Genomic DNA, 27058 nt, shown 5'->3' on the forward strand with positions numbered 1-27058 from the left:
CAAAGAGACATGCTCCTGCTCCTGCTTACAATTTATGATAAGCATCTTGTATAAACACAACCTAGTTACCCACCCCAGAGCGTGACGTGACCTTGGAACCGCTGTTTATATGAGATCAATGACTCTCGAGAATAGAATTCCACAGAAGCTTCCATTGTTAATGAAGAATTTGCTGAGCCTCCACAAATACTCTTCACTATCTTTACCATGGATTGAGGCAACAAAATACATTGGCGGATATAGTTTGATCGGGGTCAATCGTAACATTTTGCTTAGTTGTTCAATCCTGCTTCAATTTTTTAGTTTTCGATGGGTGAAAAGGCCCAATAATTGTTCTACTCTGCGCTAAGGACCCAATGATTTCTTCCCTTCGTTACCGACAGATCTATGTCGCATTTTCAGACGCATTATAGGTTTTCTCTTGCCGTGTTTCATGCGAGCTTACGTCTATGATGCTTTGATCCTGACTGGACTCCGCTTGTACGGCTCCACGCTTTTAATGACTGTGTACAGATTGCCATTGGGATGAGGTTAGTTACCCCGCAGAACCTGTGCCGCAGAACAATCACATTGGATTCCTTGAAGTGGCCAGTCGGAAGGTTTCCTCCCGTGCATCCGATATTGACATGGAATACGAAGGGTTGGTCAATCCGGCAGCGGGGATTTCCAATCTATCATGGGTTGATAGTGGTTGTATCCAACCAGACCACATTAGTTAATCTTGATCGTGATGTGAGCACACTGGTCACCTTGGTGAAACAACATGAAAAAAAGAAAAACGAGAAATTCTCCCATGTTTTCAACCAAAATAAAAAAAAATGTCAGAGTCTAAATCGCTTCCCTTGATTGATCTCCTGCCTGAGAAATGCTTTCCTAAGCAATGCTTCATTTCATGTAGACGTAGTTCCTAGGGATTTGTCGGAGTTCATTAGGGGTTAAGATTAGGGGTTGTTTAGGTAAAGCTGATTAGTTACCAGGTTACTAGAAATAAAACAGTGGCACATTCTCCTCATCAGAAACTGTCCTCGATGGTCTAGTGGTCATGATTTCCGCTTGTCATTAACATTTCAAGCGCGGGAGACCAGGGTTCGATTCCCTGTCGGGGAGTGTTTTTTTTTCTTTCTTTCTTTTACTTTCCCAACAACTGGTTGCTATAACTACTTAAACATCTCCTGCTCAGATGGATTTGACTTATTTCCCCTCTATGTCCTTAATCTGACGTTAAAGTTTATGGTAGGCATGTTGGAACCATACCTACATTCAGATTTTATACATTAAACGAGTAAACAGAAAAAAAAAAAGGAAAAAAAAAAGAGCAGGAGAATCCAGTAAAGGGCAAGTAAATAAAACAACAATAATAAATTGTCTAACAAAAAATTTGCTTATACGTCAACTTTTCGTCCTCAACTAAATACCACAGAAACGTAAAAGCCCTAGCCTTGCCAACTCCCCAAGCCGGGTGGGCACGTTGGCTCGTGCTTGTTGAAAGAGTGCGGAGGATATCGATGGCATATGTGAATACCTCCAAAATTGCCATTTTGACAGGTATCTCAAGAGGTCCCAGATTTCCTTGATTTCCATCGGGTTTCCTCCCAAGCTTTCAACTTTCCTTTCTTCTTTTCATTTCTCTGGGGAGCCGGGACTTTTCGTTCGCTCTATATACAGAAACAATACCTGTACCGAAAAAGGGGATGGGCGCTGTCGAGAGGGAGAAGCGGGGGAATGGAATAGTTCCGTCTGTTCGCCGGAAAAGAGTGCTTACCAGACATCCGATCCAGCCAGGAAAAGTATGACTCTCGTTGATGCTGCCACTGAGGAAATGTGGAGATAACGAGGAATACCCACAAAGCTTGGGACGTCCCTTGGCATTTTGGAATTCCGCCCCAAGGAAGACTTCCGCGCTTTTCCAAATACTAAATAAATAAATAGAATTAAAAATAAAAATTGCGACGTTTTCGAGTCACTGGTTTCCAGCACCTATATAAAAGGAAAGAATGATAACATGCATGCATATTCAAAATTCGGTGCCAATCAATGGTCAACAAAAAATGACAAGTCCATTACACAACGCCATGTCATGTATGGTGGTGAATGGGGGTTTTGCAGCACGCTGCTACGAGACATGGTGGAACGCAAGGATTGTGCCGAATCAGGCCAAAGGGTCTCAGGTATTGGAACATTGAACGAAGCAAGGAGATAAGAGAGCCAGCGATCTCCAATATTATTCAACCCCCACGCTCTGTAGGATTTCCCGCAGTACATTAGGAGAACATAGGGGTATAGAGTAGCTTCAAAGTTAGCAATGTTAATCAACGGACGATAAACAGTTTCAAATACAATATTGTCACGGCCAAATCGTTTGGACAAGAGCTGAGATCCCAGGCCAAACGGAGACAGGATTATAGTCGCTGTCAAATGACAGAACCGTTGGGCTATAAAAGCCAAAGATGACTCGTTTGTCGTGCGCAGAATAGAACAAATTATCAGGACGGAAGCTCTTCTATGGTTGGCCGTTTCATATCAGGTTTGTTCCGCATGAGTTTGTTCAATACATTCGTGTCATTTCGTGGCTTTGGTTGATGTTCCCTCGAGGATCGTGAGTTGTTGTCTCCATCAGTTGATACGGTGCTTTCACTGTCGGTGTTGGTATCGGAGGTAGTGGCATCTGCTTGCTCTTCCAGAACACCTAGGCCAAGGTTCTTTAAGAGATATGAGAGCGTTAGCGGAGCTTCAGCAATAACTCCACATTTTACACGACTTGGGAAGAGGAGATATCCATAAGAGCTGGAAGAAAACATAGTAATATAGCAATAGCAGGTGGTGATTGAAAGAACACACACCATCTCGATATACTCGCCGTCAACCTCAGCATCCTCATTGTGATCAAGCTCCACACGAGCAACGTTTCCCGCAGCAATCTCTTTTTCCAAGTCTTTGTTTGCAGCTTTCAATTCAGGGAGAAAGGAAGCCAGTTTATTTCGCAGTGAGGAATTATTTAATTGACGTATTGTCGGTTTGGAGCGAGGCCCGAGTCGTGGAAGGGAAACGATGTTGCTGGCTGTGGATCTATTTACGTTGCCATGGCTTTCTGATTCAGAATCACGACCTGTGAAGGACGAGGATGACGTAGATGATACGGATTCCCCGTCAGAAGAGGTTTCATCATTGGATTGTTCTCGGATCGGAGCGTGATGCCGATGGGTTAAAGCTTGAAGGACGGTCCCGTCACCATCACCTTCACCACTAGAATCGCTGCCCCAACTGAACTCATCGCACGAGGTAACATTTGTGGAATCACAGTTTGTAGAAGTTATTTCGAATTTAGATCGTTTTGGCCGGGAGCCTCCTCCTTCATCATGCTCATGCTCGTCCTCAAAGGACCGCTTCTTAGTCGGTGTAGCAACACCGCTAGCCATTATTGGTGGGCGGGTCTAGAGATCAAAGGTATAGAGTCATGGGAAATCTTATTGTTGATTTTGAACTGCAGTAGCAGCAAAGGAGTTCGATTTTGTATTATCAATAGAGGTTTATGTTTATCATAAAAGGCACGTGAAGATAACAGATAACTAACTAGTTTAACTTAAGTTACACAACAGCAAACCCTAAACCCTAATTACAACGAGCCCAAAGCAGTAATTCTTGACGTTTGGAATTTGATCGAGTTTCTCAGCCAGGGTTAAATCTCCTTTCACCTCTTGTTTCTCGGAGTTTCACAAAGATTGGATCTGATGGGTGCTAGCGTTTATGATTCGCCAGCTAATGCTACAGCCTAAGCATCCCGTCACACCAAACACGCCCCTCGATTCGGCCTCGCAGGCGCATCACGTGGGGCTTCCGGGACCGTAGAGAATCCAGCAACAGGCAGAACATGTTCAGGATCTTTGCAATCCTTTTGATAACGGACTGCAACTTGCTGAATTTCCACAAATCAATGCAACCGTTGAGCTGATCAGGGTGTTTGGTGCCTCCCCCCGTCTTTGGATGTGGGCTGCTTACCACAACGGCTCCTTGAAAAATCAGTCTCTAGCTCGGTAGCGACCGATAGGCGCACTGCTTTTGAGGACTCGAAGAAAGGTAGTTATATGACTCCTGTTTCTTGTGCTGTTTTCAAGACAGAGCGCGAAATTACCTTCAGGCCCCCGTTATGTTAGGGAATCTCCTTCGAAGTTTTAAGTATTTTCTGCTTTAGTAACTCTCTGTTTATTTCTTTGATAACTAGCTGTATGAAATTTGTTGACAGATCACTCCATCTTCTTCTACAGAGTTACCTAGTTAAATATCTCATCTCTTTCTTGGAACCTTTGCTGCCTTCCGCCTCGCTGCGAAACAGATAGTTTCGGTGGACAGACCACAAGTTTTACCCTGAGCCCACTCATTTTTCCATTACTTTGTGACGAGTATATCATGTTTATTACTCAATCATGCTCTTGAGCGTCAATTGCGTCCCGTTTGATATTTTGATATTTCTTTCATCACTCCTTCAAACCCGACCAAAAGTCTAGGTTAAAGCGGTTGTACAATTCCTTTGTTTACGACGGAATCGTCACCTACGTACCCTTTTCGGCCGGTCCTTATTTGTCGCTTTGAATTATTTATTTGGATACTGTCGAGATATGTTGCATTAACATGCCCTTCACTTACAGAGGATTAGGATCTCTCGAATATCATTGATAAAGCAATACATCCCCCCACACGTCACAAGCTGGTCCTTCCGGTCCTGTTTGACACAATATCGGGTTTCGAAAACCCAGAGCATAATAAACCAGCTACTACCCCGGCTAATTTTGGGAGAGAAACGTGAACCCAGTTTTTTGCCCTTTTTGTTTTCGCTAGGAGATTATCTGGGTCTTTTACATTAAATATTGTCGTGGCTCCCAGAGCGAGCGGTCCCTGAACTACAATCGCCCTGTTATTCTTCTTCTTCTCTCTTAACTTCAGTTCAACCAATCCGGCATCTCTTTTGATCGCAAAAAGTGACAAGGTACAAAACCAAAAAAGAAGAGTGTCTGTGATCTTTGCTCTGTTTTCCCCTGCCAAAATGAACATCCCCAAAAACTTAGGTACCAACGCAGAGCCGGTGGCGAAGGATGGAAGTAGCTTAGCCCCCCCTATATCCCGAAAGACCCTGCACCAGAAAATCCTAGGAAAGCTACGGCCACTGCCCTTCCAGTACCACTGGACAGTCTGGTACGAGAAACACTCAAAATCGGTAAATTACGACGAGAGATTATTTGTTCTTCACGAAGACGTCGCGGATATTGGTACTTTTTACCGAGTTTACAATAATTACCCCTGGGATAAAGTGAAGCTGCGAGACACAGTTCATATTTTCCGCAAGGGCACCAAACCTGTATGGGAGGATCCAGAGAACCTCAAAGGCGGGTGCTGGACATTCCGAGTGCCGAAAGTGAAAAGCCAGGCGTTTTTCCATGAAATTGCGATCCTCTGCATGGCTAATGAGTTCCAAGCTGCGCTTGAAGCCGGTACGTATCAAAGCACCTCCATTCCTGTTCCCTCCATTTGTGATCTATTATAGTGCATCCTCCCGTATAAGAAATCGAGATGAAAGAAAGGAACAGAGGACCTTCTCCCCAAAAAATCCATATCCTGACAAAGTATAGAGCACGATCACGTTCTCGGAGTCTCCACCTCCGTGCGATTTAATTCGCATCTAATCTCCATATGGAACAAGTCCGGATCGAATTCCAAAGCCATCAAAGCACTCGAAGATACAATCATAGAACGGCTATCCCCAGATCTAAGGCCGTCATCCACACAGTCGTACTTTTACAAACGCCACGACGAGCACGAGGGCTACAAAGCTGCGCTAGAGACACAGGATGGCTCCACGGGCAATAGCGTCTTAAGATAAGACGGAGTCATGGTAGGAAAGGGATCTCGTTATTATTGATTCGTGGGGCCAATATGATCTGAAATGTGGAGGGCTTAGATGAATGTACGTGGGAGGGGTATTGATGAAATTTTTATTTTTATTGTTACTTAAACCAACTTTAGTTTTCTCTTCTTTATTATGCCATTTAAGAGGGCTGTATATATGTCTAAACAGATGATGATTTTCCTTATCTGGGCTCTCGACAATGATTAGAAACTCCGTTGCCTCTCTCTTCTCCTTTTATTATTCGGCTCCTGCTTCCTGGCTTTATCCTCTCGTTGAAGAACAACAGGGGCATTATTGTTTCACAGTATCGAATAAATGAAATCAGAACTCTTGGAGTTTCTTTTCCTCCGGGCTCCCTTGCTTTTTCCGTATCATATCCCCTATGGAGTTGGCCGGTATTTATGGAGCTTGCTAAGCTAGGCAGTTCCTTGTTAAATTTCACTTCCCCACTCCGTTCCATATACTTCCATATTCACTCTGCTGGCTTCAAATATTTTAGGGCAACATAATAATGTAAACGACAGCTGTTGTTAGACACAGCGTTGTTATGATGAAGAGTTAAAAGCTCTGGCGTCCCCTTTATCCCAATAACCATACACGTCCACTCGAAGAGTCAAAAACACATGGAAAAAACAATATCTCCGTCAGTCCCCCATCCCCGTCCCCATCTCTAAGCAGTAACCATAATCCATACACGAATATTATACAAAAGAAGCAAAGTTTAACGCATTATTACCTGCTCCGGCTCCTCCGCCTACTTGACCTCCGATCATCCTTGTCGGCAATGGCCGTAGCGCTAGCACTACCAGAACCTCCAGGAATGTATCGATCAACTTCATGAAATTTAGGCCGGTCATCTATATCTCGGTAACGGTCCCGATCACGATCTCTATCACGGTCCCGATCCCGATCCCGATCCCAATCACGATCACGATCACGATCCCGGTCCCGGTCCCGGTCCCGGTCTCGGTCTCGGTCTCGGTCACGATCTGGTGTCCTCGCACGTCGTCTCGTTGGTGTTCGACTACGGTTGCTAGTAGGAGGTACATAGCGATCAATATCGGGTGGACTTCGAGACCTGGATCGACAGTCAGGGCGAGAATAAGACTTATCCCTTTCCCTATCCTTGTCCCTATCCCGGTCCCTATCCCGGTCCCGGTCCCGTCCCCGTTCCCGATCTCCAGGAGTCCGATGAGCAGTGCGGGAGCGGCTGCGGGAACGGGATTGTGAGTGCCGTCGACGCCTAGTTGACCGAGATCGAGTACGGCCTCGTGAGTAATCCCTGGGGCGATAGCGACGTTCATCCCTATCTCGATCCCTATCCCTATCCCTTTCTCGTTCGCCACTTCGTGCAAGGGATTTGCTACGGCTCCTACTGCGATGTCTACTTCTTCCACGAGTGCGAGAAAGTTCATCTCGATCCGATTTACCCCGGGTTGAAGGTCTGTACAGATCCATTTCACGATCCCTGTCGTCATATCGTGAGGAGCGTCGTGTTCTGGACCTGCTACGATCATCACGCCGTCGATCCCGGTCTCGGTCTCGGTCACGGTCACGGTCACGGTCACGGTCGCGATCTCTATCCCTTTCACGACGATCCTCGTTTACGTTACGTATAAGTTTAGAAGGTTCAGAGGCTGGAGTCAATTCATTTTTCAGTCGAGACGGCACGACACGTGTGCGGGTCTGATCCGCGCGAGGAGGCTTCAGATCTGTTACTGAAGGCTGGCGTGAACGTTGTTGTTGTGGCTGTTGTGGCTGCTGTGGCTGCTGTTGCTGCAGAGCTTGTGCATTTTCAAGCGCTTCAGCTTGCTCAAAGTCGAACTCTGGTTTCTGGCGCGATTTTTCAGCCAACTCTTTCCCTTCTTTCAGGAGTAGCTCCAACGCTGCGTCTTCCAATGATTTCTCGTCAACGATCACAGGTGTAGGCTCTTTTGGGGTCATGGAACGGTGTCGGGAATGTCGAGGTGATGATTCGACCCTATTTCTATCTCTCACACGATCACGGTCTCTCTCACGGTCTCTCTCACGATCCTCTTCTCTTTCCTTCTCCCGCTCTCGCCTTCTTCGATCGTAACGCTCCTCTCTCTCCTTTTCCCTCTGCTCCTCCAAAAGGCGCCTCTCTTCCCGAAGCTTTTCTCTTTCTGCCCGGCGCTTCTCTTCCAGCTCCAGCTTCTTTTTCCGTTCCTCTTCTTCCCTCTGTTTCTCAAGCTCACGTTGTTGCCGTAGCTCTTCAGCCTTGGCCTTAGCCATCTCCAATTCAAGCTGTTTCTGCTTCTCAAGTTCTCTCAGCCATATTAACTCTCTTTCCTGCCGCTTAATCTTGACTTCGCGTTCGTAGTGTTCGTTTGTCCTACTACCCCTCTCCTCCTCAAGAGCAGCCGCTTCTTCGCCAACTTCTTGTCGCCTGATACTGCGTAGGGAGTCAAGGATATAGTCCAAATGGCTAGAGGATATCGCATCGATAGCACTTTCAACGTTCTTATAAAGGTCACTGCGATCGACGGCACCCTCTATCAGAGTTGCTGCTTTTCCTCTTTCACGCGACAAAAGGGAGGGATCACGGTCAATTTCAGATTCAGCCATTTCAATCAAAGATGATGTAAGAGAATTTTTGGCTTCCTGTAGGCAAGGGAATATGTAGGAGTTAGCTGTATGTTTAGACATTTGAAAACCTCCTTGGATGCAGTAGAGAGATATGGAGTGGCGTGCAAAGGGATCGAGATGCTCACACTCTCACTAAATTCAGCCCATATCTTCTTTCGAACCGAGTCGAAACCACCTTTTTTCTTAAACGCATAGAGAAGGCCATCGATCGTCGTTCGCTGTGCAGCGGATAAAGGCAGATCTGACGTTTTGAACTTCTTGCGCTGTAGACTTTCGAGGTCGATTGCTGGTCGCTTGACGCCAGTCATCTCAACATCTGAGCCTGCCATGATGGCTTGCCCATACAAAGACGGTATCCAGATATCCACCGGAGAGCTCTCACATGACCAAATTGTGATTAGCTCCCCGCTCTCATAAACACTTCCCGCGTGTTGTCGTAAATAAACTTGTGGTTGGTGAATATCGCGAAATGTGAACGATGGTTGGTAATCGCTGCTCGGCAGAAAGATTTTCCTGTTGCCGAACTTCAACATCAAACATTCGTCACTTTAACCCGCGACAAGAAACATTCTGAAGGACAATTGTCTTCTTCTAACAAGACACCTGCTACACAGTCTCTGTGAGGTCAATTCTTCGATCCTAAGACGCGAGGGGCACGTCTACCACTGGAACCTGTCCACGGAATAACCCGTCTCAGTGTCCCCGATTCCCGCGCCCGGCATTCGCCACAAATATTCACCATGCCTCTTCACAAAGTATTGTTCTGGAGCGGCTTCGGTATGGCATTCCCTTCATTGTAGCACGAATCCAGCTGCTTCGTGATTCATCTATGAATGCATGAATTTTACGAAGACAACAGTTTCCATTTTCTATGTCGTTTGTTGGAATAGTCATTGACCTCCTTAAACATGCTAATTGGGCGCTTACAGGCATTGCCGTCCGCTTCTGGCAGCTTGGTATCGAAATGCGTCCTTTATTCCAAAAGCAAACGCTATGGGTGTATCCTTTATTCGCCACCGTTGGAGGTAGCTTCGGATATTGGCTCGAGGGCGTTGATAAACGACAGCTGGCCATCCTGGCGGAGCGAAAACAGAGTTTATTGGAAAAGCGGCAACGGAGAGCAGAGAGAGAGGCTGCGGACGAGAGTAATGGTTTTGCAACCGCATCGTGAGCAATTGAAAGAATGACTACTTATATCTCGAATCTGACTGTGTGATACGGGGCGACGAGGTTCGAATCGACTGTAATAAATAAAAGGTTCTGGGTATTCCTTTGGGTGACACAAGAGGAACGGAAGATGGCGGATGTTTAAAATATTTCTATTTGATTTACTATCATGGAGGAGTCTTTCATCAGCATCACTTTTTACAATAAACAGCGCCTTCATCCGCCATCTGCAGGGAACGACCTAGATTTGTGGATTGTATTGTACATGATAAGCAATAAGGAAAAATTAAAGTCATTTAAAACCAATTCAAACCTCTATAAAATTCTTTAATTTCTTGTTCCAGAGGTATCCTTTATGCATTTGTATTTGGCTCAGTTTAGACTACTTCGGGTTGCTACAATTGCAAGTAGGCGGTTATTAGGCCACACATGAGAACTAGGGTCAACGATCCTCAGCTGCAAGGAGCAATAACAAATATGTCTGAATACTAGAGTAAACACAGAATAGGAGAAAAAGTGAGGACAGCTCAAACAAGACATTTCAGACAATGTCGTTGTCGTTAGATTTCGACTACATCAAAGGGTATATAGTAAAAAATAAATTAGGGCGACGGTGCTCTCAACTCTGTCCAACATTAAACTGCAAAGAGACCTCCCATTTCTGACCACCCGTGCCGTATCCACCACCTAGGCGATTTCTTATCATGCTGACTGTTCTCTCTCGCAGCTTGGCTAAGCTTTCGTCAGAGCCAGCCACTCGCAGCTTAATGCATGCTATGCACAAGCCGTAGTGAACCTGCCAAAATCTTGCCTCTTCAATTTCAATCACCGCAGGGTAGGTGGATATATCTCTCAGAACAGAAGAAGTCCCAGAACCGGAATAAGACATCAGAAGCATGGATCCAAGTGCCATTACCAAACGAACACCCAAAACGCACATGGAGATGGCAACAGTGAGCGAGAGGACTCGGTCCAACCAAAGATATAGCTGAATCGATAAGAGCGGCAGCAGGAGAAGAAGAGATGAACATGAAAGAGTTAGAAAATGCGCCGGGTTACTAAGGATGGAGGGCAACGATTCGATGTAGGCAAACTGCATAGCCTTGCCAATCCTTGCGTGGTTCTTGAGCGCAATTGCAGATATCAACGTAGCTAGTACAGCTAGCAAAGCTGTGATATCGACAGTGCCTGGCGAAACTCGTCCGTTAGAGTGGGTTTTGTGCGCTTTATGGCCTGCTGAATTTTCCAGCAAATGTTGTACCATGTGTGAGATGAGGTCCCCTCCCATAAAAAACAGCAGAACGGACAGAGCAAATCCTGCAACGACTTCTGCACGTTCAAGGCCAAAAGGATGACGAATACTGGACCGCTTCCAGACCTCGAAGTTTCCTAGAACGTCGACGATGACGCAGAGCATGGCACCCAGGGAGTCGAAGAGTATAAGATGTGAGAGTCCCGTCATTGTCATAGAGCCATGGGCAGTCCCTAGCGTGTATCCAGCTACAGCCATGTGGCATACACTCCACCAAAACCGGATTCTCTGGTCGGTGGACATGCTCCCGAGGCATTCTCTCCATGTTGGAATAGGCAGAGAATTCGGTAAAGGCATTGGAGACCTTGGTGGGGGTTCGAGGAATATCTGGTGCGATACGCTGCTATGTTTGTATTTATGTCCACGTCTCTGGCCCATGTTCTTATCAATGTAATCGGTCAGCTATTAAATTTGGGTTGCAGCTGTCAGGGGGTTGATGTCATACCGATTTTATAACAGGGCTCTTCGCAAGGGTGGTAGTTTTGAAATTAAAAGGCCCTTGCATGTCTTCGGATGACCCATTCGTCGTATTCCGGGACGGATCTGGGGGATACACATAGATTGGTAACAAGCATTAACGAATATCCGCGGGGGCATATCAAGCAATACCTAGGGTCCCGGACGCAGCGAAGCTGTCTACCATTGGAGACAAAGTATCTCTGTCGCGAAAGGTGTCCATTGACCGCACTACCATAAACCCCTCTGGATCTGACAAAGGGTCATCCGTAGGTGGTGTAGGAGTTCGAGGAGGAACAGGCAGCGGCAATGTGTCTGCCATGATTGACTGTATATCACCCTCTAGGCAATCTAGCAATAAATGGAGGGTGGAGGGTTGGTTATTCACAAGACTGCGGATTTCGGAAGTATCTTGTTAGCAAAACCTTCTTAAACAGAAGGGAGAAAGCCATAGGATACATTATCCCCTACCTCCATTTGACAGGTAAAGTCTGTATGTCAATCAAATTGTTTTGCAATGTCTTGTTTCTTGTTCTTGTCTCTTCAGATGGTTAACTGCTTATATATGCATCCCATGTATGTTGTTCATGTCTACGCCAAAAAGGGAGTGTTTATTTAAATAAATAGGGCTTCCGCCATTCTTGGCCGCCTTTTCCATTGCTGCCAACCACAACGTCGAAACCGTCGTAACATCTCTGCAACGCTAGCCCTCAACACGACGCAAAAGGCAAATTAGTCAACATCAGCCAGACCCTTCTGGTAATGGACTCTATACTTGGATGCGGTTGAGCTTCTATGGCTCAACTTTCTGCAGTTAGTTCATGGAAACCCGCCGCGCCCTTCTCTTCTTCGTCCTTTTGTTCTTCCTGCTGTCTGCACCGGAATCACGCCCGCCAACCATCGGCTTCGAGCGGGAGCACCGCCAGCAGAAAACAGAGGAGCGGACACTGTCACTCCTCAATAGCTCGAGATATGGCGACTTGGACAACGCTTCGGATCGATGGCTTCCTCTAGGAGGCTTGACCAAGGGTGATGGCTATGCATGGGGTTTGCTCCCAGTCGTTAAGGAGCGCACCAGAGACCAACTATACTCTATCCTCCAACGTTCTGGCCTTCTTGATCAACAACCGATTGGATGGCGAACACGACCACTTCGGTCAGATCTTAATTCCTCGGAACTTCATATTCCCGTATACCATAATGTGACCGGCAAGATTCGGGGTGACTGGGTGCGCTGGCGGGGTGCTGAGACTGAAAAGCGCCCGCAGTTAAACACTACGGCTATCATGCTGAGACATGATTATTTCACTCGTGAATTTGCTCATAATATAACTGCGGACCATGGGACTCTTTTGATTGACTTACAAGAGGAGGATGGGAAGGGCATGGCCTTGGCTGATGCCCGTGCAAGAGAAATCAGAGCAGATATGACACTGTATACTGACGAGTCGCTGGGGGATAGTCATTTCATACGGCTATTCGGAGTGCATTTTCCGTCGTCAGGTGGGATTATTCTTAGCACCACCAGCGAAAAGTTCGCAGGGCTGTTAGCGCTGCCTCAATTCGCTCTTACCAACGATACATTTGAGCTCTCTCGTCAGTTGCTGAATATGTCACTCACCGAAACTTTGGCGGAGAAGAAAACCGGCTCTGTAGATTATTTGCCCTGGTCATCTCTCCCTCATGGGCCAAGCACAGTGACATTTGCCGCGCCAAGGTGCGAATATATTGTGTATCTTCAGCAACATCCAGTAGTGATAGATGGTCAAATTGCCCAGCAACCTGTGCTGAAACTGATCGAAGACGAACTACGCTTCCCAGCAGGTGCTCCAGTACCCTCTCCACCATTGATGACTATGTCTCTGACGCTATTCTCTCCTGACTGCGGATTCGTGCTGGAAAACAAGGGATCACCATCTTACTCTCCGTCGGACGGACTGTACCTCTCCGGACCAAAACAGGAGCAATACAGGAAACATGCGGGACGTCTAGTTGTGATCATGGCAGCCGTTCTATGCTCACAGATCTCCCTACTGATAAGACAGATGAAGGAAGCATCAACGCCATCTACCAGGAGCCGTGTCAGTTTCTATACGATTGCCATGATGTCTATGGGTGATGCTCTTTTCGGTTCATTTATCCTGATGCAGTTATATGAAGAAGCCCCGTTCCTGCTTCTCACTGCGACTACATTTTTGGCACTCTTCTCCGTCAGCTTCCTAGCGATGAAGTTTCAGATTGAAGTGTGGGCAGTTCAAGCCCCCGAGAGAAGGGACGCCGATCGATCATCATCTACCCGAGGTGGCGCAGCCGGGCCACAACAATCACTTCCAGTTTCAGCAACAACCAGTCGCCCAGTGGATACAGGTGCCACACCCATCATCATCCTACCACCAGACCAGGATGAGTCCCCAGAAGCAACTGCGGATCCTCCCACAACCCAAACAACCAGTGACTCAGCTGCTAACGATACGGGAGCCATGTACTCACGATTCTATTTCCTCCTCTTTGTCCTCCTCTTCTTCTCATCGTGGGCATTATTCTGGCCAACACGCTTGAGTCGCATGTACGGCCAGCTCATATCCTTCCTCTACCTTTCCTTCTGGATCCCACAGATCCACCGTAACGTAATGCGAAACTGCCGTAAGGCACTTACCTATGAATTCGTCGTTGGCCAAAGCGTCATCCGACTATTCCCCTTCCTCTATTTCTACGCCATCCCCGGCAACGTTCTATTCATCAAACCAGATCCCCTATTCATCCTCTCCATAACAGCATGGGTGTGGCTGCAAACAATCACCCTCGCAGCACAGGACCTGCTTGGCCCGCGCTTTTTCGTCCCCCACGGCTGGGCGCCGCCAGCGTACGACTACCACCCGATTCTCCGAGACACCTCTTCTTCTGGGTCTAGCGAAGATATCGAAGCCGGAGGCACATTGCCAATCGGCTACCTGCGTGGTGACGAGGGTAATGCAGCAGTTCCCAGCAGCGTCACTAGGGACGATGGCAAGCAGGGTAGCGCGAACGACAGCAGCGGCAAGGATAAGGATAAGGATCGCAAGAACAGGCTTTTCGACTGTGCCATATGCATGCAGGATATTAGCGTGCCTGTCCTCACTGCTCCCAGCGGTGTTGGGGCGGGCGTTGCGCCCTCCAGTGTTGCGGAGGGTGCAGCGAATCTGCTTAGTCGACGTGCTTATATGGTTACGCCGTGCCGACATATATTTCATAGTACGTGCTTGGAGAGCTGGATGCGGTTGAGGCTGCAGTGCCCTATTTGTCGGGAGAATTTGCCGCCGATTTAGAATCTATATAGTTTTGGAAACGCTTGTCGAGTAAGCTGTCCGTCTTTTGGGTTTGGGTTTGGGTTGTTATGGGTGTACTGCTACGTATATGTTTTTTTGTTCTGTTCTATTTGGTTGGATGCATGTTGTAAATATTCGGTTGGGATTGATATTGGTGTTCATTGCATTGAACTTTGTACAGGTAGTTTCATGAGATAGACATATTTTTAATTCGTAAGGTTATATGCTTGCTTCAGAACAGCATCTGCTGTTGTGGTATCTATCCATGCGAAATTCAATACAGTCCTCTGACAACCCATATAGGATCGATGTATAACCCCCTCGCCTTTCAAAGCTTTAATACAACAACACGTGCAAATATTAACAATGAATAAAGAGTTCTTATATCACAACACCTTTGACATGTTGAAACGTCAGCAAATAAGCAGGCATACATTCATACATATCTAGAAGAACAATAGGTCAAATATTAACAGTCACCCCAAACAACTGCTTCAGATCCCAATTCCTCAACCAAACCACTTCAACCCCCCGCAACCCCTTCTACCCATCAACCTTCTGCTCCTCCAACTTAGCCTGATATTTCTTCTTATCCATCAACTTCTCCAACTCCGTCTCATCCACAACCTTAATCTTCGCAAACCACCCCTGCTCCTCGGGACTCTTATTGATGATCTTAGGCGACTCTTCCAGCTTCGTGTTGACCTCTATGACCGTTCCCGACAAGGGGGACATGATATCCGACGCGGACTTGACAGACTCGACGGCACCGATGGTCTCGCCAGCGTCGACCTCCAAGTCGACGGCTGGTAGCTCTGCATAAATGACTTCACCTAGGGCGTTGGCGGCATATTCCGTTATACCGATTGTGGCTGGGTAATTTTTTTTGTTGGGATTAGTAATTTGCGATGTTGTTTGCGGGGAGGGAAGAATTGGGGGTGTAAGAGGGCAATTGAATTGGGGTATTTAAAATTGTATTTCAAGCAGTTAAATATCCAAATTGTTCAACAAAGTCCGGAATGCAAATCCAAGAAACACATATATGAAAAGAAAATATTGTGTCTAACCTGTTGTTCCATCCTCAGATAGCTCTACCCATTCATGCTGCTCAGTATACTTCTTCGCTTGCCCTGATAAAACCGGACAGAGTCAGCCACCGACCCACGTCCCAATGGTACCTCTATATAAGCCTGATACGTTTTAACCTACACAGGGAGCTCCGCGAGAATGCCCTTCTGGAATCCCGGAATGCCGGGCGAAAATTATATGCGTAGGAAGCAGTGCGCAGAGCTGGGGAGGAGACTCTCGGAAAAGAGGCACGTAGCCCACATCGGAGGGGATTCAGGATGCGAATGGTGGCAGCAGACATTATGGGCAGGAATTAACCAGCTATTACCGTAGACCGGCTGATATGGGAGTGCAGCAAGCAACTGGTCAATGTGTGAACAGGAGAGTCCAGGCTGATATAAAGAACGTCGCAGTATCTCCTCCGTATAGTCGTCTAGTCAATGTCAAATATCGAAGTCGGCGTCGAGTGTCAGTTGCTGGCAATTTGTGGGCGGAGAGATGTAAGTAATGTATGATACAGTGGTACCTGTGAATTCCCTTGATAACAGCGGGAAAACGCGCCGGTTTTTGTATCGTGTTGTACCGGAGGCATATCCTATTAACCGCTAGTCCTGAAAAAGACTAGACGCTTGGCATTATCAAACACTCCGAAAAAAAGCTTCGACACCAAGAAAAAAGACACAGCTATTTTCAGCCATATATACCGATATACAAATATACGACAATTGAACTCATTAGAAATACCTTCACCACAAGTTAAAGCCCCCAGCCAAACCTTCTCTTATCTCCTGCTTTGTGGCGGGACAGCTAGAGGGGATGTTGTACGAGTTGATTGCTGTGGTATGCTCTATATTTTCCGCCCTCTCCCTTCTTCCTACGCAATCCTCTATATCAGGCAATTCTTTATATCAAACTAACCTACATTGCAACAGGTCCGGCCGGGCAGCCTCCAGGAGGTTCGAGAGTATGTATATATGGATTCCGCCTTACCCCAGCAGCCAATGTCTTCTTGATAATTCTCCCATCCGAACAACTGTCATCTCTATATGACGAGGGGCCCGACTTGGGATATTCGACCCCCTAAAAATCAGAGACCCGAAACCCAAGATCAATCTCTTGCTTTGTACAGAAAAGAAAAAGCAAACAAACTATTCTAACTGACCCAAACCCCTTTCCTCCATCAGAATCGCCCGCGTAACCGGCCTCCAAATCCTCTACGGCGGTGGCGTAATCCGCGGCCTGACAAACTGGGGCCCCTTCCGCCTCCCCCGCCCCACCACAAAACATCAAACAAAATACGCAACTGGCTACCACTTCATAATGCGCTTTGACTCGTCGTCGGCTGTGCAGAAATCCGTGCGCAGAACGCTGGGTCTCGATCCGCGCATGATTCGCTTCTCCGTGGTGAAGTTGGGTGAGAAGTTGGAGGATATTAAGGATGTCGGGGGCACTGTGGAGTGGAATCAGAGTAGGCAGTTGATTGGGGATGAGTTGGGGGTTAAGGTACCTCTGTCGAGTGTGCGGAGGTTGGAGTGAGTGGAGGGAGCGGATGATGGGGGTTGTGGTGGGTTTACGCGCTTGGTTCTGGCGTATGCATATGGGAAGGGAGGGCGTTTTTTGATTTTGTACTGATATATTAACAAACTGAGCTGTTTATGGGATTATTTTTATAAGGATTTTCTGTATTATTAGATAAATTGGACGTTTTTTCATTAGTTTTCGCTCTGTTTTTATTAAAGTTCATAACTGAACCCTCTTGGTGTGATGATAACTAGACTGTAAATAGAATCGAAAGGACTGGCAATTTGCATCATAAACACAAGAAAAAGAATCTACAACATGTATTTAAACTGAAGGTGACTTTTCAGATGAGTACATACATCATCTGAAGTGAAGAGAAAAGTGAAAGTGGGAAATAAGAGGCATTTCATCTAGATGATACATAAAAGCAGGTGAAATAGGCACCATTCATTAGGTAGAACACAGTCATGATGGATGCACGATACAAGATGTGTACGAAGAGTTTTCAAAACATGACAAAGAAAAAAGTAAAACCCACATCAACATCCCTCCTAATTTCGACGCCAGTCCAATCTGAATATCCTGGTATATTATATAAAAGATAGAGAAGGAGGAGGAGGAGGGGGGAAGGTGAACAGGAAGGCCGGAAGCAGTGTAGTAAACGTAAAGAATAATGAGAAGAGGGTCAAACAAAAAACCGCGGGAAAAAAGAAATTTAATGAATCTCCATTAGAACAACCTCCATCCCTTCGACCTCTCCTTCCCCGGTCCCACCTGATGCACGGCCGCCTTACTCCGACCTTCCAACTGTCTCAAACTTTCAATCTTCTCAAGGACCAACTCAAGCATCTCCTTCTTCTGAATAACATCCAGATGCCTGCGGATGCGCGGGTCCTCTCGCGCGAAACGCTCGATTTCCGAAGCAGACAAGTGCCGGCCCAGTCGCAGATCGAGCTCGCGGGGGAAGTTGTAGTAGAATTCCGAGAGGAGCTCCACGTTTAGGAAGAGAACGGCAGTGGCGGTTAGTTTGTCGGCGACGACGTCGAGGAAGACTTCGGGACAGTAGTATTTGTTTCTTTTTGTGGAGCATTGTTTGGAGCGGATGGCCAGGAGGCGCATTTTTAGGAGATCGGCGCGGTCGCGGAGGAAGACGGCTTCGCGACCTGGTGGGGTTGGGGATTAGATGGATGTCTCGGGAACAAGATGACGAAACAAATTCGATGTCGAGGTTGAGGGAGGGGAAACTACTAACCTTTCTGCAGCAATGCAGCGCTGAATCCGCCCGCACCACCCGAACCATCTCCCTCGATCGTTGTATCTCCTTTCCGCACCTTGTCAATAAAACCCATAACATCCTTCAACTTCCGCTTTCCTATATCATCTTCCACATGCTTTAAGGCATGACCGCAAGCCTTCAACTCTTCTTTTAACACATTCCCAATATTTTCTCTCCCCTTAACCCATTCCAGATCATCAACTTCGATTTCGAATTTGTACGGCTTAATGCAATTCTCAACTTGATCGCTCGTGCTGAAAAACCGGTCATTGAGGATACTGGATGTAGCATCTGCTATTTCCTTCTGCGCATATGGGTGAGCGGCAAACGTCGAGGAAGCGATGAGGTCATCAACATGGTTTTGTAGCGCATTTGCTACAGTTGTCGTTGCTAGACGGCCGATGCCTAGTTTTGTCAGGGCGGATGAGGACGCGTCTAGTTTCCGATGCCAATATAGAGATTCAGGATCTGCTCTTGGGAGATCAGAGAGAGGATCTGGTTCGGGGACCGGTGGGGAAAGGTCATCAACAGGTTTATTCCAATATCTCTGCGCGAGGATATCTAGCACACGCTGGTCGAGTTCGTTCTTCAGTAACTCGCGAACCTGAGGACGGCCAAAATTTTCACTAAACTCTTTAAATGAGTGCTTGAAACTGTCCAAGCTCTCTGCGAGATAGGACTCAGCGCTCAATGGGCGGTCGTTGTACTGGACTTTGAACTCGTAAGTGGCTTCTTCGAGCTCCTGGATGATAGCATCGCGAGTTCCGGCGAGGCTTGCTGCCATGGATTGCTCCAAAGTATGCATCAGCTTCTTTCGCAGAGTGGTAGTTCCAACGGAGAGTTCAGACTCCGCACCAAACTCCTTGGGATGACTGTTGAAAAAAGCGTTTTCATTTTTGATAATCGCGTTCGTAAGGTTTCCACTTCCTCGGGAGAATAGCCCGGCTGTATGAGGGATTCTAGAAACAACGCCTACATAACCTAGTCGGAGAGGATATTTCCTATCAGCAAGAATACTTGCTCCTCTCTCTGGATCAACCAGGTCCATCTTGGTGATGACGCCAATAGTTCGTTCTCCACGGGGATCAACTCGTCGTGAAGCTCTGAGAGCAGTGGAATTGGCCAAGTCCACATCCGCTGCAGAAATAGCGAGGATGATATTAGGAGCCTGGATGTACTTGTCGCACAGATCGGAAATCTTTTGTTTCAGCTCTGGAGGCTGGTCACGGCCAGCAACCTGGATATAGCCGGGAAGATCGATGAGGGAAAGATCGGGGATGTGGGGAGAGGAAATAGATAACTGAATCGGATCATCCGAGATGCAATCCTTTTCCGAAACCGCAAGATTGAGATCCGTCAACGTGCGTTGAATCTGACTGAAATCGGTAATCTTCCCAAGTCCAAGAGCCGGGAACTCACCATACTCATCCTGAGAATTTGGCGTATTCACCAGAGTCAGTTCAATAGGCCGTCTTGTTACCATGTTCGATCCCTTGGGCAGGAACTCGTGGCCAACAATCGCCTCTAAAACAGAACTTTTCCCAGACGACTGGGATCCTATCACCACAATCGATGGCAAAGTCAACGCGTTAGACTGGCCAACTCGCTGTAACATATTTCTAATCTCGATCATTTTCCTCGTCAATATCATCATCTGGTCGTCGATCGCATTCTTCCTTTCGGTAGCCAAGCTATCGTCGGAGTCATGGTCCAGTGCGGCGCCCGCTGCGACGCCAGCCACGGCAGCCGCACCGGCCTTGCTCTCCTTCGGGGAGCCACCTCCGCCTCCCGAGGAACCTCCACCCCCGGATTCCGCCTGTTCGTTTAACCAGAGGATCTTCTGCGCCCACTCTGGCAATTCAACGCCGGCTTTTGTCCGTTGCCACCCCCGATTCGTCTGTTCAGCGACATCCTGGATATTGTGGAAGATGCCTAGTGCCACTCCGCTCGCAGTTTCGCCCGCTTGTTTAACAATATCTAGGGCATAATTCCCGGCCTCTGTAAACAAGCAAAGAGTTTCCGTAGTCAGCATCCAACAGCCTAACATCTCAACAATAGAGCCGGATAAACCAGGGAACAAACATACGGGCGGCCTGGTACTGTATATAGGCCAGACCAGCAACCATGGCACCGCCAAACATCGCCGGTATCCTCGCAAACTTCAGAGCCAACTTGGGGAGCACACGGGCGAAGGAGATGGTTCGCGCGACGGGGACATTGTGAATCCAATTGGCGCGGAGTTGCCACAGCATGCCGCGGAGACCCACCGCGCCCTGCGAGCGTAGCAGACCGCCGGTCCTCGTTCCGACATTGTGCAGTTGGCGAGCCAGAAGGCTTCTCCTGGCCAGCACGGCGGCGCCGTGGGAGAAGAGTCTCCCGCTCATCGTGCTTTCGTCATGTACTTGTTGTACCTAGTGGTGGAAATCGACACATCGGTTGGGTTTGGTTGCGCAATACCTGGATCGACAGCAAGGAAACGTCCGTCGGATAGGTTCCAGTAACGTCTGCAGATGAGAGGATGGGGCTGAAACAACAGATCTTTTACTTCGTGGAATGGATGGCGCAAGAGTCTTTGATTTCTGACGAGGTCAGCCGCAGGAACCACGCTAGTTCGGCAGATGTTTACGCTTTACTTAATCGGACCCACAGACACAAACTCTCAACATGCAGATAGTCATCAACCATTTGTCTTTTTTTTTTTTTTTTTTTTTAAAAAAAAATTTATTTATTTATTTTTATTTTTTGGTTTTTAATTTTTAAATTTCTCTCTTCAAACTGCGCAACAGCACGCACAATACGGAGTACATCGCACGTCGATCCATTTCCAGTTCACGTGCTAGTTGAATCGCCGTGTCGACCTGCTAATCACGTGACATCGCGACATTGGTCACGTGGGATCTAGCGATCAACAGCGAAATCTGACTCGAAACAACAAACCCCCGGAAAGAAAAAAAAAGCCCAGAAGTATATAACATGCGTCGTTCGACATGAGTTTGCTTCGTCCTTCCTTTACTTTATTTCTCTTTGCTCCTTTTGCTTTGCTCTGCTTGTTCTGCCTGTGATACCCCTTTCCGCTTCTTGAGATTCCCTCCAAGCTCCCTCCAAGCTTGCTCCAAGCTAATTATCCCTAAAATATCTCTTAAATATCTCCTCACCTCTCTGCATATCTATAACTTGGAAAGCTCTCTCGCTTCAGCCGGAAATCAATTATCACCTTTTGGTTAGGAATATACCTACCACGGCTGCGACCACCTTACACCCCTAAGACCGGCCTTTCTTTTTCGCAGACCGCCCTTACGCCCATCTAGACGGCTCCTCCCGCTTGCCACCAGCTTCCGCTCGCGAGAGCTCCCAATATGTGTCGATTTCTTGTACGCATGCCCCCTTTATTAGATACCTATCTTCTCCTCTTTGCTGCAGAAGATATATGCACACATTCCAATTCAAGGCCTGATCTTGAATTCCCCGCCTGCTTCATATCTGGTCTCGAACCAGAGGCTAACCTCATCTACCCTACACCCAGGTATACAAAGGAAGAAACGATATCCTCCTCAGCAAGCTCATAACAGAACCAAGCCATTCCATCCTAACCCAATCCTATGACTCCCGCCTGAGACTAGTAAGTCACCCATCTTCTGCAGTCTCTCAAAACACCCACCAAAAGAAGAACAACAAGTCGGGAAGCCAATATATCTCCTTATCTTAACACTTTCCCCCTCCCACAGGACACCCGCCGCCCCGTGAACGGTGACGGCTTCGGCGTAGGCTTCTACACCGCCCCTGCCCTGGGCCCAGACCCATGCATCTTCACCTCCACCCTCCCCGCCTGGAATTGCGAGAACCTCGAACGCCTCGCCTCTAAAACAACCTCGTCCCTCGTCTTCGCGCACGTGCGCGCCACAACCGAAGGCGCCCTGGCCGACAACAACTGCCACCCCTTCCAGCACAACACGCTCATGTGGATGCACAATGGCAATCTGGGCGGGTGGAAGCATATCAAGCGGCAGCTGGCTGATTCGCTGGCTGACAAGTGGTATCTGGGCGTCAAAGGAGGGACAGATAGCGAGTGGGCATTCGCCCTGTTTTTGGATCTGATGGAGAAGGAAGGGCGGGTTGATCCCAGCTCGGCGCCCGAGGGGGGCTTTGGGCACGCGCTGCTCAGGGAAGTTATGGGCAAGACGATTCGGAGGATTAACGAGTTTATTGCGGCGATTCCGGAGGGGTGTGGGGTTATGGATGTTGAGAGGAGGAGTTTGCTGAATTTTGCGGTTACGGATGGGCATACTGTTGTGTGTACGAGGTATGTTAGTAGTAAGACCGATGAGGCGGCGAGTTTGTATTTTTCGTCTGGGACAAAGTGGAAGGAGGGTCGGACCAAGGGGCATTTCAAGATGGAGAGGCATGATAAGGGGGCCGATATTGTGTTGGTGGCTAGTGAGCCATTGACATTTGAGAGACGTGAGTATTCTTCCTCCACAGCACCCCTCCCCCCCTCCTCCTATTAAATCTCTATATTATTTCCTATGTCTTTTATTATCATTACACAAAGTGAATACGCTAACCTTCCATTTTCCACCAATCTATACAGATAACTGGGTCACCGTTCCCACCAACTCAATGCTCACAATCCACAAGCAAAACGTCCTTATCCACCCGATCATTGACGAATTCTACGACGATGACCCAAACCATGACCGCTCCGCCGGATTCGCCGTCTCCAAGGGCCTCGTCAGCAAAGCACCGGGTACCACGGTGGTTCCGGACAGTAACCTCTCCAAGAGTCCGCCTATATCAGCAGCTTTTACTCCTGCTGATACGCCCGGTTTGATCCCGAGAAGGGGCACGCAGGGCCCTAATAATAATGACGGTCCCATGTTGGATGAATTGGACCAGAAGATCAGACCGGTTCAGCTTCGAGCTTGATTTGGAAGGGTTTTTTTTTTTTGGTGTCAGCTGGATCTTCCTTTTTCGCAGGTGCTCTGCGACTTGGTAGCTTTATTGGTGGTGTTCTTTTCGGGTCATAAATCATTATGGTAGCGATGGTGACAAGTGAGAGGAAAAAATTGATTATTGGAAAGTGTGGTCGTCAGGCAGGGTAGCGTAAGGAATCATCTTGGGATTATTCCACAGCTTGGTCTTTATTTCTTTTTCTTTTTCTTTTTTCTTTTTCTTTTTTTTTCTTTTTTTTTTTTTTTTTGATTATGGCTTTTGGGCATTGCTTGTCGCTTCTTTGCCTTTTCGGTTCTTTTTTCGGACTGCAGAAGTTAGTATCCCTTAGAATAGCCCTTCCGCAATAGCGGGTTCGGTGCAACTTCGCACAGACACATCCTCTCCGTAGTTGTTGGATGGCGGGCAAGTTCTCCACACAAGAGGCCAATAAACCACAAACCCAACAACAGCCAACAAGCTCAAAAAAACCCCCCAGTAGAAAAATGCAACGAAGAGAAATAGAGTAGAACCTAATCCTCCCCGGAAATATTCGCATGCCGAAAATACTTCATCCCCACCCACGCCACAACCACCCACACCCACGCCATAACGGCCGTCAAAATGATAAGTGCCGGATAATATCCCACAATCGGCAGCGTGGCATCATCCTCCAGCTCTGGCGGCGCATACGGCGTCTCCCCGACATCCCACGCCCAGCTCCAGACACCGAGACAACTGCCCATCCCCACCACGAACACCAGCCACGTCACCAGCAGGATGATCCACCCCCACCACTCCGTCTCCGCGTAGTCCCACGACGTCGCCGTCTCCAGAGCAGAAGCGGCGGGGTAGTCCGGGGAGATGGCAGATACGGCAGCGGCTGTTGGGGATTTTTCTGAGGCCACGGGGCTGCTGATAGGGACGCCGGAGGTATCTGTGCATGAGAGGGGGGATTTGACGCGGTGGGAGACGATGCGGGAGCGGATGGTTGCGGTGGTTGCGGTGGTTGCGAGCATGTTTGCGGTGGAGGGGGGATTCATGAGGAGGAGTTTTGCGCTGGGGGTGGGGGGAAAGTAGGCGTTGGAGCTGGAGAAGGGGGTGGGAGTTTTGTGGAGATTACGACGTGGTCCTGGGGCTAGGTTGAAACTGCTGGACGCTGAGGTTGTGGTGGTTGTTGTGGCTGTGGTTGTGGTGGTTATGTTGGTCTCGGTGCTGACGTTGCTGGAGAGGCGGGTGAGAAGGGTTTCCGGAGGGCTTTGGCGTGGGGTGGAGCGGAAGTGGAGCTTGTTCCCGTTCTCGTTGTCGTTGCCGTTCTCGTCCGCGTCCACATCGGCGTCCGCGTCAGCTTCAGCGTCAGCGTCAGCTTCAGCGTCAGCATCAGCGCCAGCATCAGTGTCGACGTTGTCGTCCTCGTCGTCTCTGGTCGTGTCGGAGTGCGTGGCGCCGGAGTGCGGCTGCCGGGATTGTATCTGTAGATTGCTCTTGCTAACCCATGTTCGGGATGGCGGGGGCGGAACCGGCGGCGGAGAAGGAGCAGCAGCGCTGACACCGGGCGGTGAGCGCCCGTGCAAGGCCAAGGCCAAGCCGGAGCCGCTCGGCGGGTCGTGGCTCCTCTGCCGCGGGTTCGTGCCTGCCCGCCCGAGCTCACCGCCGTCACGGTCCAGCGTGGCAGGAGAGGGGGGCGGAAAGCGCAGTTGACCCGCCGGACTTTCCCTTCCACTTCCATCTCGCTGAGTCATTTCCCCGTCAGCAGCAAGTAAACCCGTATTGCTCCCCCCTTCCGCTTGTCCCCGACTATCCCCCAGAGCAGCAGCAGTAGAAGTAGCAGCAGAAGCAGCAGCAGCAGCAGCAGCAGCAGCAGCAGCAGTAGTAGTAGTAGTAGTAGCAGCAGTAGTAGTATCGACAACCCTCCCCGCCCCCGGAGAAACAGAGCCCCCCCGACCCCATCCTCCAATCGTCTCCTTCTCTCTCTTCTCCCTCTTCTCCCTCCCCTCCTTCCCCTCCATCCTCAACGCCGTCGTCCCCAACAACGTCGACTTCCTCAACGACCTTTTCCTCCTCTGCGATTTGCGCCGCTGCTGCTGCAGCGCGGTAGCCAGAGCTCCTCCACGTCCCGCTTCAATCCCAATCTCTCCTCCACCCCCACTTCCGAACCCGTCAACACCATTATTATACTCATTATTATTCCCATCACCCGTTCCAGACCTCCCATCGTGTCCTCCCTCCTCGTCGCCCTCGTCCGGGACTTTATTGTGGCTCTGGCTCTGGCTCTGGCTCTGGCTCTGGCTCTGGCTCACGTTCGCAGCGCCACCGCGCGAAAATGATAAACGCGAAAGGAGAGAGGTGGATATATCGCGCTTGAGGCTCGTGCTTGCGCTGCTGCTGCTGCTGCTTCTGCTGCTTCTGAGACTACCAGCGCTGCTGTGGTTGCGGCTGTGGCTGTTGCCGTTGCAGTTGCCGTTGCCGATGTTGGTAATGTCTGTGCCATCTGAACGGCTTCGCAGCAGGGGTACCGGGCGTTTTAGGGATTTCGAGGTGGACGGGGACGGGGACCGGGACCGGGACCGGCCGGTGGTCGCGGTCGCGGTCGCGGTCGCGGTCACAGTCGCAGTCGCAGTCGCATTTTCCATGAGGATGGTATGGGCAGAAGATGAGAGTTTGATTTCTGATGAATCTTCTTCCCTTTTGCGCGTGTGCACGCGCACGGGGGTTGTAAAAGTCCAACGCGGGATCACTGGTTGCGACGTTGGTTCTGCGATCGACGTAGGCAGTCCAGTGTATGCAGCAGCTAGGGTCAACGAGGCGGGTGGGTGGTATTAGATTATGGATACAGAATAGATGCGATAAACACAGATGTAATAAAATAAAATAAAGTGAATAGATCAAAAGGCCCCCGTGCCAGACGTGGCGGTGATTTGGGTGGGATGGATAGATAGATAGATATGCTTTGCAATGTGAAGTGTGCTGCTTGCTGTTGGGGAGGGAAAAGAACGGCGGAAGTCTGCTGTGGCTTCGGCAGTAGCTCAGGAAGCTCAATGCGGTGTGTATCCACAGCGGGGCTTCCCCCTGCGGCTCCCGAACGAAACCATTCCACTAAACAATTCAGTGTGGAGTAGCTAACAACCACAAAATGAAGGAATATCGACGTCCTTCATGATCTATCTTTGTGAATGCACTTCTAATTGCTGTAGCAGAAAGGGAAAGATTTTGGAAGGTTGAATTACAACCTCCCTTCGTATGAAGTATGGTCTACAAGAAACTGAAAGTGATTACACAAAGGACTCAGACCAAGAACCCTGAACAAAAGAAACTTTCTCCAGAGAAGAAATCGGACATCCGTAATACATACACTTCATAGTTAGAATTCATCATAATCACAACAAATCCTATTATTACGACAGGAACGAAGGAAGAAGAACATCATGCCGCAGTGGTATATGCAACCCGTCAAAGCAGATGGATGTGCTTTTACAAGAAGAGAAAGGCTGCCAAAATTGTTCAGGAAAACAACACTCAAC

At 48.5% G+C, this 27058-nt stretch overlaps 11 protein-coding genes and 1 non-coding gene across 12 annotated transcripts; 6 read left to right on the forward strand and 6 right to left on the reverse strand.

Annotated features, from left to right (window-relative positions):
* The first annotated feature begins 1022 nt into the window (after nucleotides 1–1022).
* Nucleotides 1023–1107, forward strand: PADG_11346. Its single transcript has one exon. It is a non-coding gene; the product is annotated as a tRNA-Asp (tRNA).
* Nucleotides 1108–2483: 1376 nt separating this feature from the next.
* On the reverse strand, nucleotides 2484–3416 carry PADG_01957 (uncharacterized protein; the record flags this gene model as incomplete). Its single annotated transcript, XM_010759351.1, has 2 exons — nucleotides 2484–2699; nucleotides 2841–3416. The coding sequence occupies 2 exons, from the start codon at nucleotides 3414–3416 to the stop codon at nucleotides 2484–2486; spliced, it is 792 nt and encodes a 263-aa protein (XP_010757653.1).
* Nucleotides 3417–5038: 1622 nt separating this feature from the next.
* On the forward strand, nucleotides 5039–5872 carry PADG_01958 (uncharacterized protein; the record flags this gene model as incomplete). Its single annotated transcript, XM_010759352.1, has 2 exons — nucleotides 5039–5483; nucleotides 5622–5872. The coding sequence occupies 2 exons, from the start codon at nucleotides 5039–5041 to the stop codon at nucleotides 5870–5872; spliced, it is 696 nt and encodes a 231-aa protein (XP_010757654.1).
* A 759-nt stretch (nucleotides 5873–6631) lies between these two features.
* Nucleotides 6632–8835, reverse strand: PADG_01959 (uncharacterized protein; the record flags this gene model as incomplete). The annotated part of the gene is made up of 2 exons (XM_010758835.1): nucleotides 6632–8521; nucleotides 8632–8835. 2 exons carry the CDS (start codon nucleotides 8833–8835, stop codon nucleotides 6632–6634), a joined length of 2094 nt encoding a protein of 697 aa, XP_010757137.1.
* Nucleotides 8836–9377: 542 nt separating this feature from the next.
* On the forward strand, nucleotides 9378–9677 carry PADG_01960 (uncharacterized protein; the record flags this gene model as incomplete). The annotated part of the gene is made up of 1 exon (XM_010758836.1): nucleotides 9378–9677. The coding sequence occupies one exon, from the start codon at nucleotides 9378–9380 to the stop codon at nucleotides 9675–9677; it is 300 nt and encodes a 99-aa protein (XP_010757138.1).
* Nucleotides 9678–10292: 615 nt separating this feature from the next.
* PADG_01961 (Zn(2+) transporter ZRG17) lies at nucleotides 10293–11763 on the reverse strand (the record flags this gene model as incomplete). Its single annotated transcript, XM_010758837.1, has 3 exons — nucleotides 10293–11366; nucleotides 11431–11528; nucleotides 11595–11763. 3 exons carry the CDS (start codon nucleotides 11761–11763, stop codon nucleotides 10293–10295), a joined length of 1341 nt encoding a protein of 446 aa, XP_010757139.1.
* A 499-nt stretch (nucleotides 11764–12262) lies between these two features.
* Nucleotides 12263–14746, forward strand: PADG_01962 (ubiquitin-protein ligase TUL1; the record flags this gene model as incomplete). The annotated part of the gene is made up of 1 exon (XM_010758838.1): nucleotides 12263–14746. The coding sequence occupies one exon, from the start codon at nucleotides 12263–12265 to the stop codon at nucleotides 14744–14746; it is 2484 nt and encodes an 827-aa protein (XP_010757140.1).
* Nucleotides 14747–15289: 543 nt separating this feature from the next.
* PADG_01963 (glycine cleavage system H protein) lies at nucleotides 15290–16115 on the reverse strand (the record flags this gene model as incomplete). The annotated part of the gene is made up of 3 exons (XM_010759353.1): nucleotides 15290–15618; nucleotides 15814–15876; nucleotides 15956–16115. 3 exons carry the CDS (start codon nucleotides 16113–16115, stop codon nucleotides 15290–15292), a joined length of 552 nt encoding a protein of 183 aa, XP_010757655.1.
* Nucleotides 16116–16860: 745 nt separating this feature from the next.
* Nucleotides 16861–17350, forward strand: PADG_01964 (ribosomal protein S6; the record flags this gene model as incomplete). The annotated part of the gene is made up of 2 exons (XM_010758839.1): nucleotides 16861–16937; nucleotides 16999–17350. The coding sequence occupies 2 exons, from the start codon at nucleotides 16861–16863 to the stop codon at nucleotides 17348–17350; spliced, it is 429 nt and encodes a 142-aa protein (XP_010757141.1).
* A 714-nt stretch (nucleotides 17351–18064) lies between these two features.
* PADG_01965 (uncharacterized protein) lies at nucleotides 18065–20995 on the reverse strand (the record flags this gene model as incomplete). Its single annotated transcript, XM_010759354.1, has 3 exons — nucleotides 18065–18498; nucleotides 18588–20609; nucleotides 20698–20995. The coding sequence occupies 3 exons, from the start codon at nucleotides 20993–20995 to the stop codon at nucleotides 18065–18067; spliced, it is 2754 nt and encodes a 917-aa protein (XP_010757656.1).
* A 972-nt stretch (nucleotides 20996–21967) lies between these two features.
* On the forward strand, nucleotides 21968–23534 carry PADG_01966 (glutamine amidotransferase subunit DUG3; the record flags this gene model as incomplete). Its single annotated transcript, XM_010759355.1, has 4 exons — nucleotides 21968–21982; nucleotides 22135–22230; nucleotides 22337–23069; nucleotides 23200–23534. The coding sequence occupies 4 exons, from the start codon at nucleotides 21968–21970 to the stop codon at nucleotides 23532–23534; spliced, it is 1179 nt and encodes a 392-aa protein (XP_010757657.1).
* Nucleotides 23535–24070: 536 nt separating this feature from the next.
* PADG_01967 (uncharacterized protein) lies at nucleotides 24071–26170 on the reverse strand (the record flags this gene model as incomplete). Its single annotated transcript, XM_010758840.1, has 1 exon — nucleotides 24071–26170. The coding sequence occupies one exon, from the start codon at nucleotides 26168–26170 to the stop codon at nucleotides 24071–24073; it is 2100 nt and encodes a 699-aa protein (XP_010757142.1).
* Between the last annotated feature and the right edge of the window lie 888 nt (nucleotides 26171–27058).

The sequence above is a fragment of the Paracoccidioides brasiliensis genome (genome assembly GCF_000150735.1).
Source record: "Paracoccidioides brasiliensis Pb18 unplaced genomic scaffold supercont2.2, whole genome shotgun sequence".
Taxonomy (NCBI): Eukaryota; Fungi; Ascomycota; class Eurotiomycetes; order Onygenales; family Ajellomycetaceae; genus Paracoccidioides; species Paracoccidioides brasiliensis.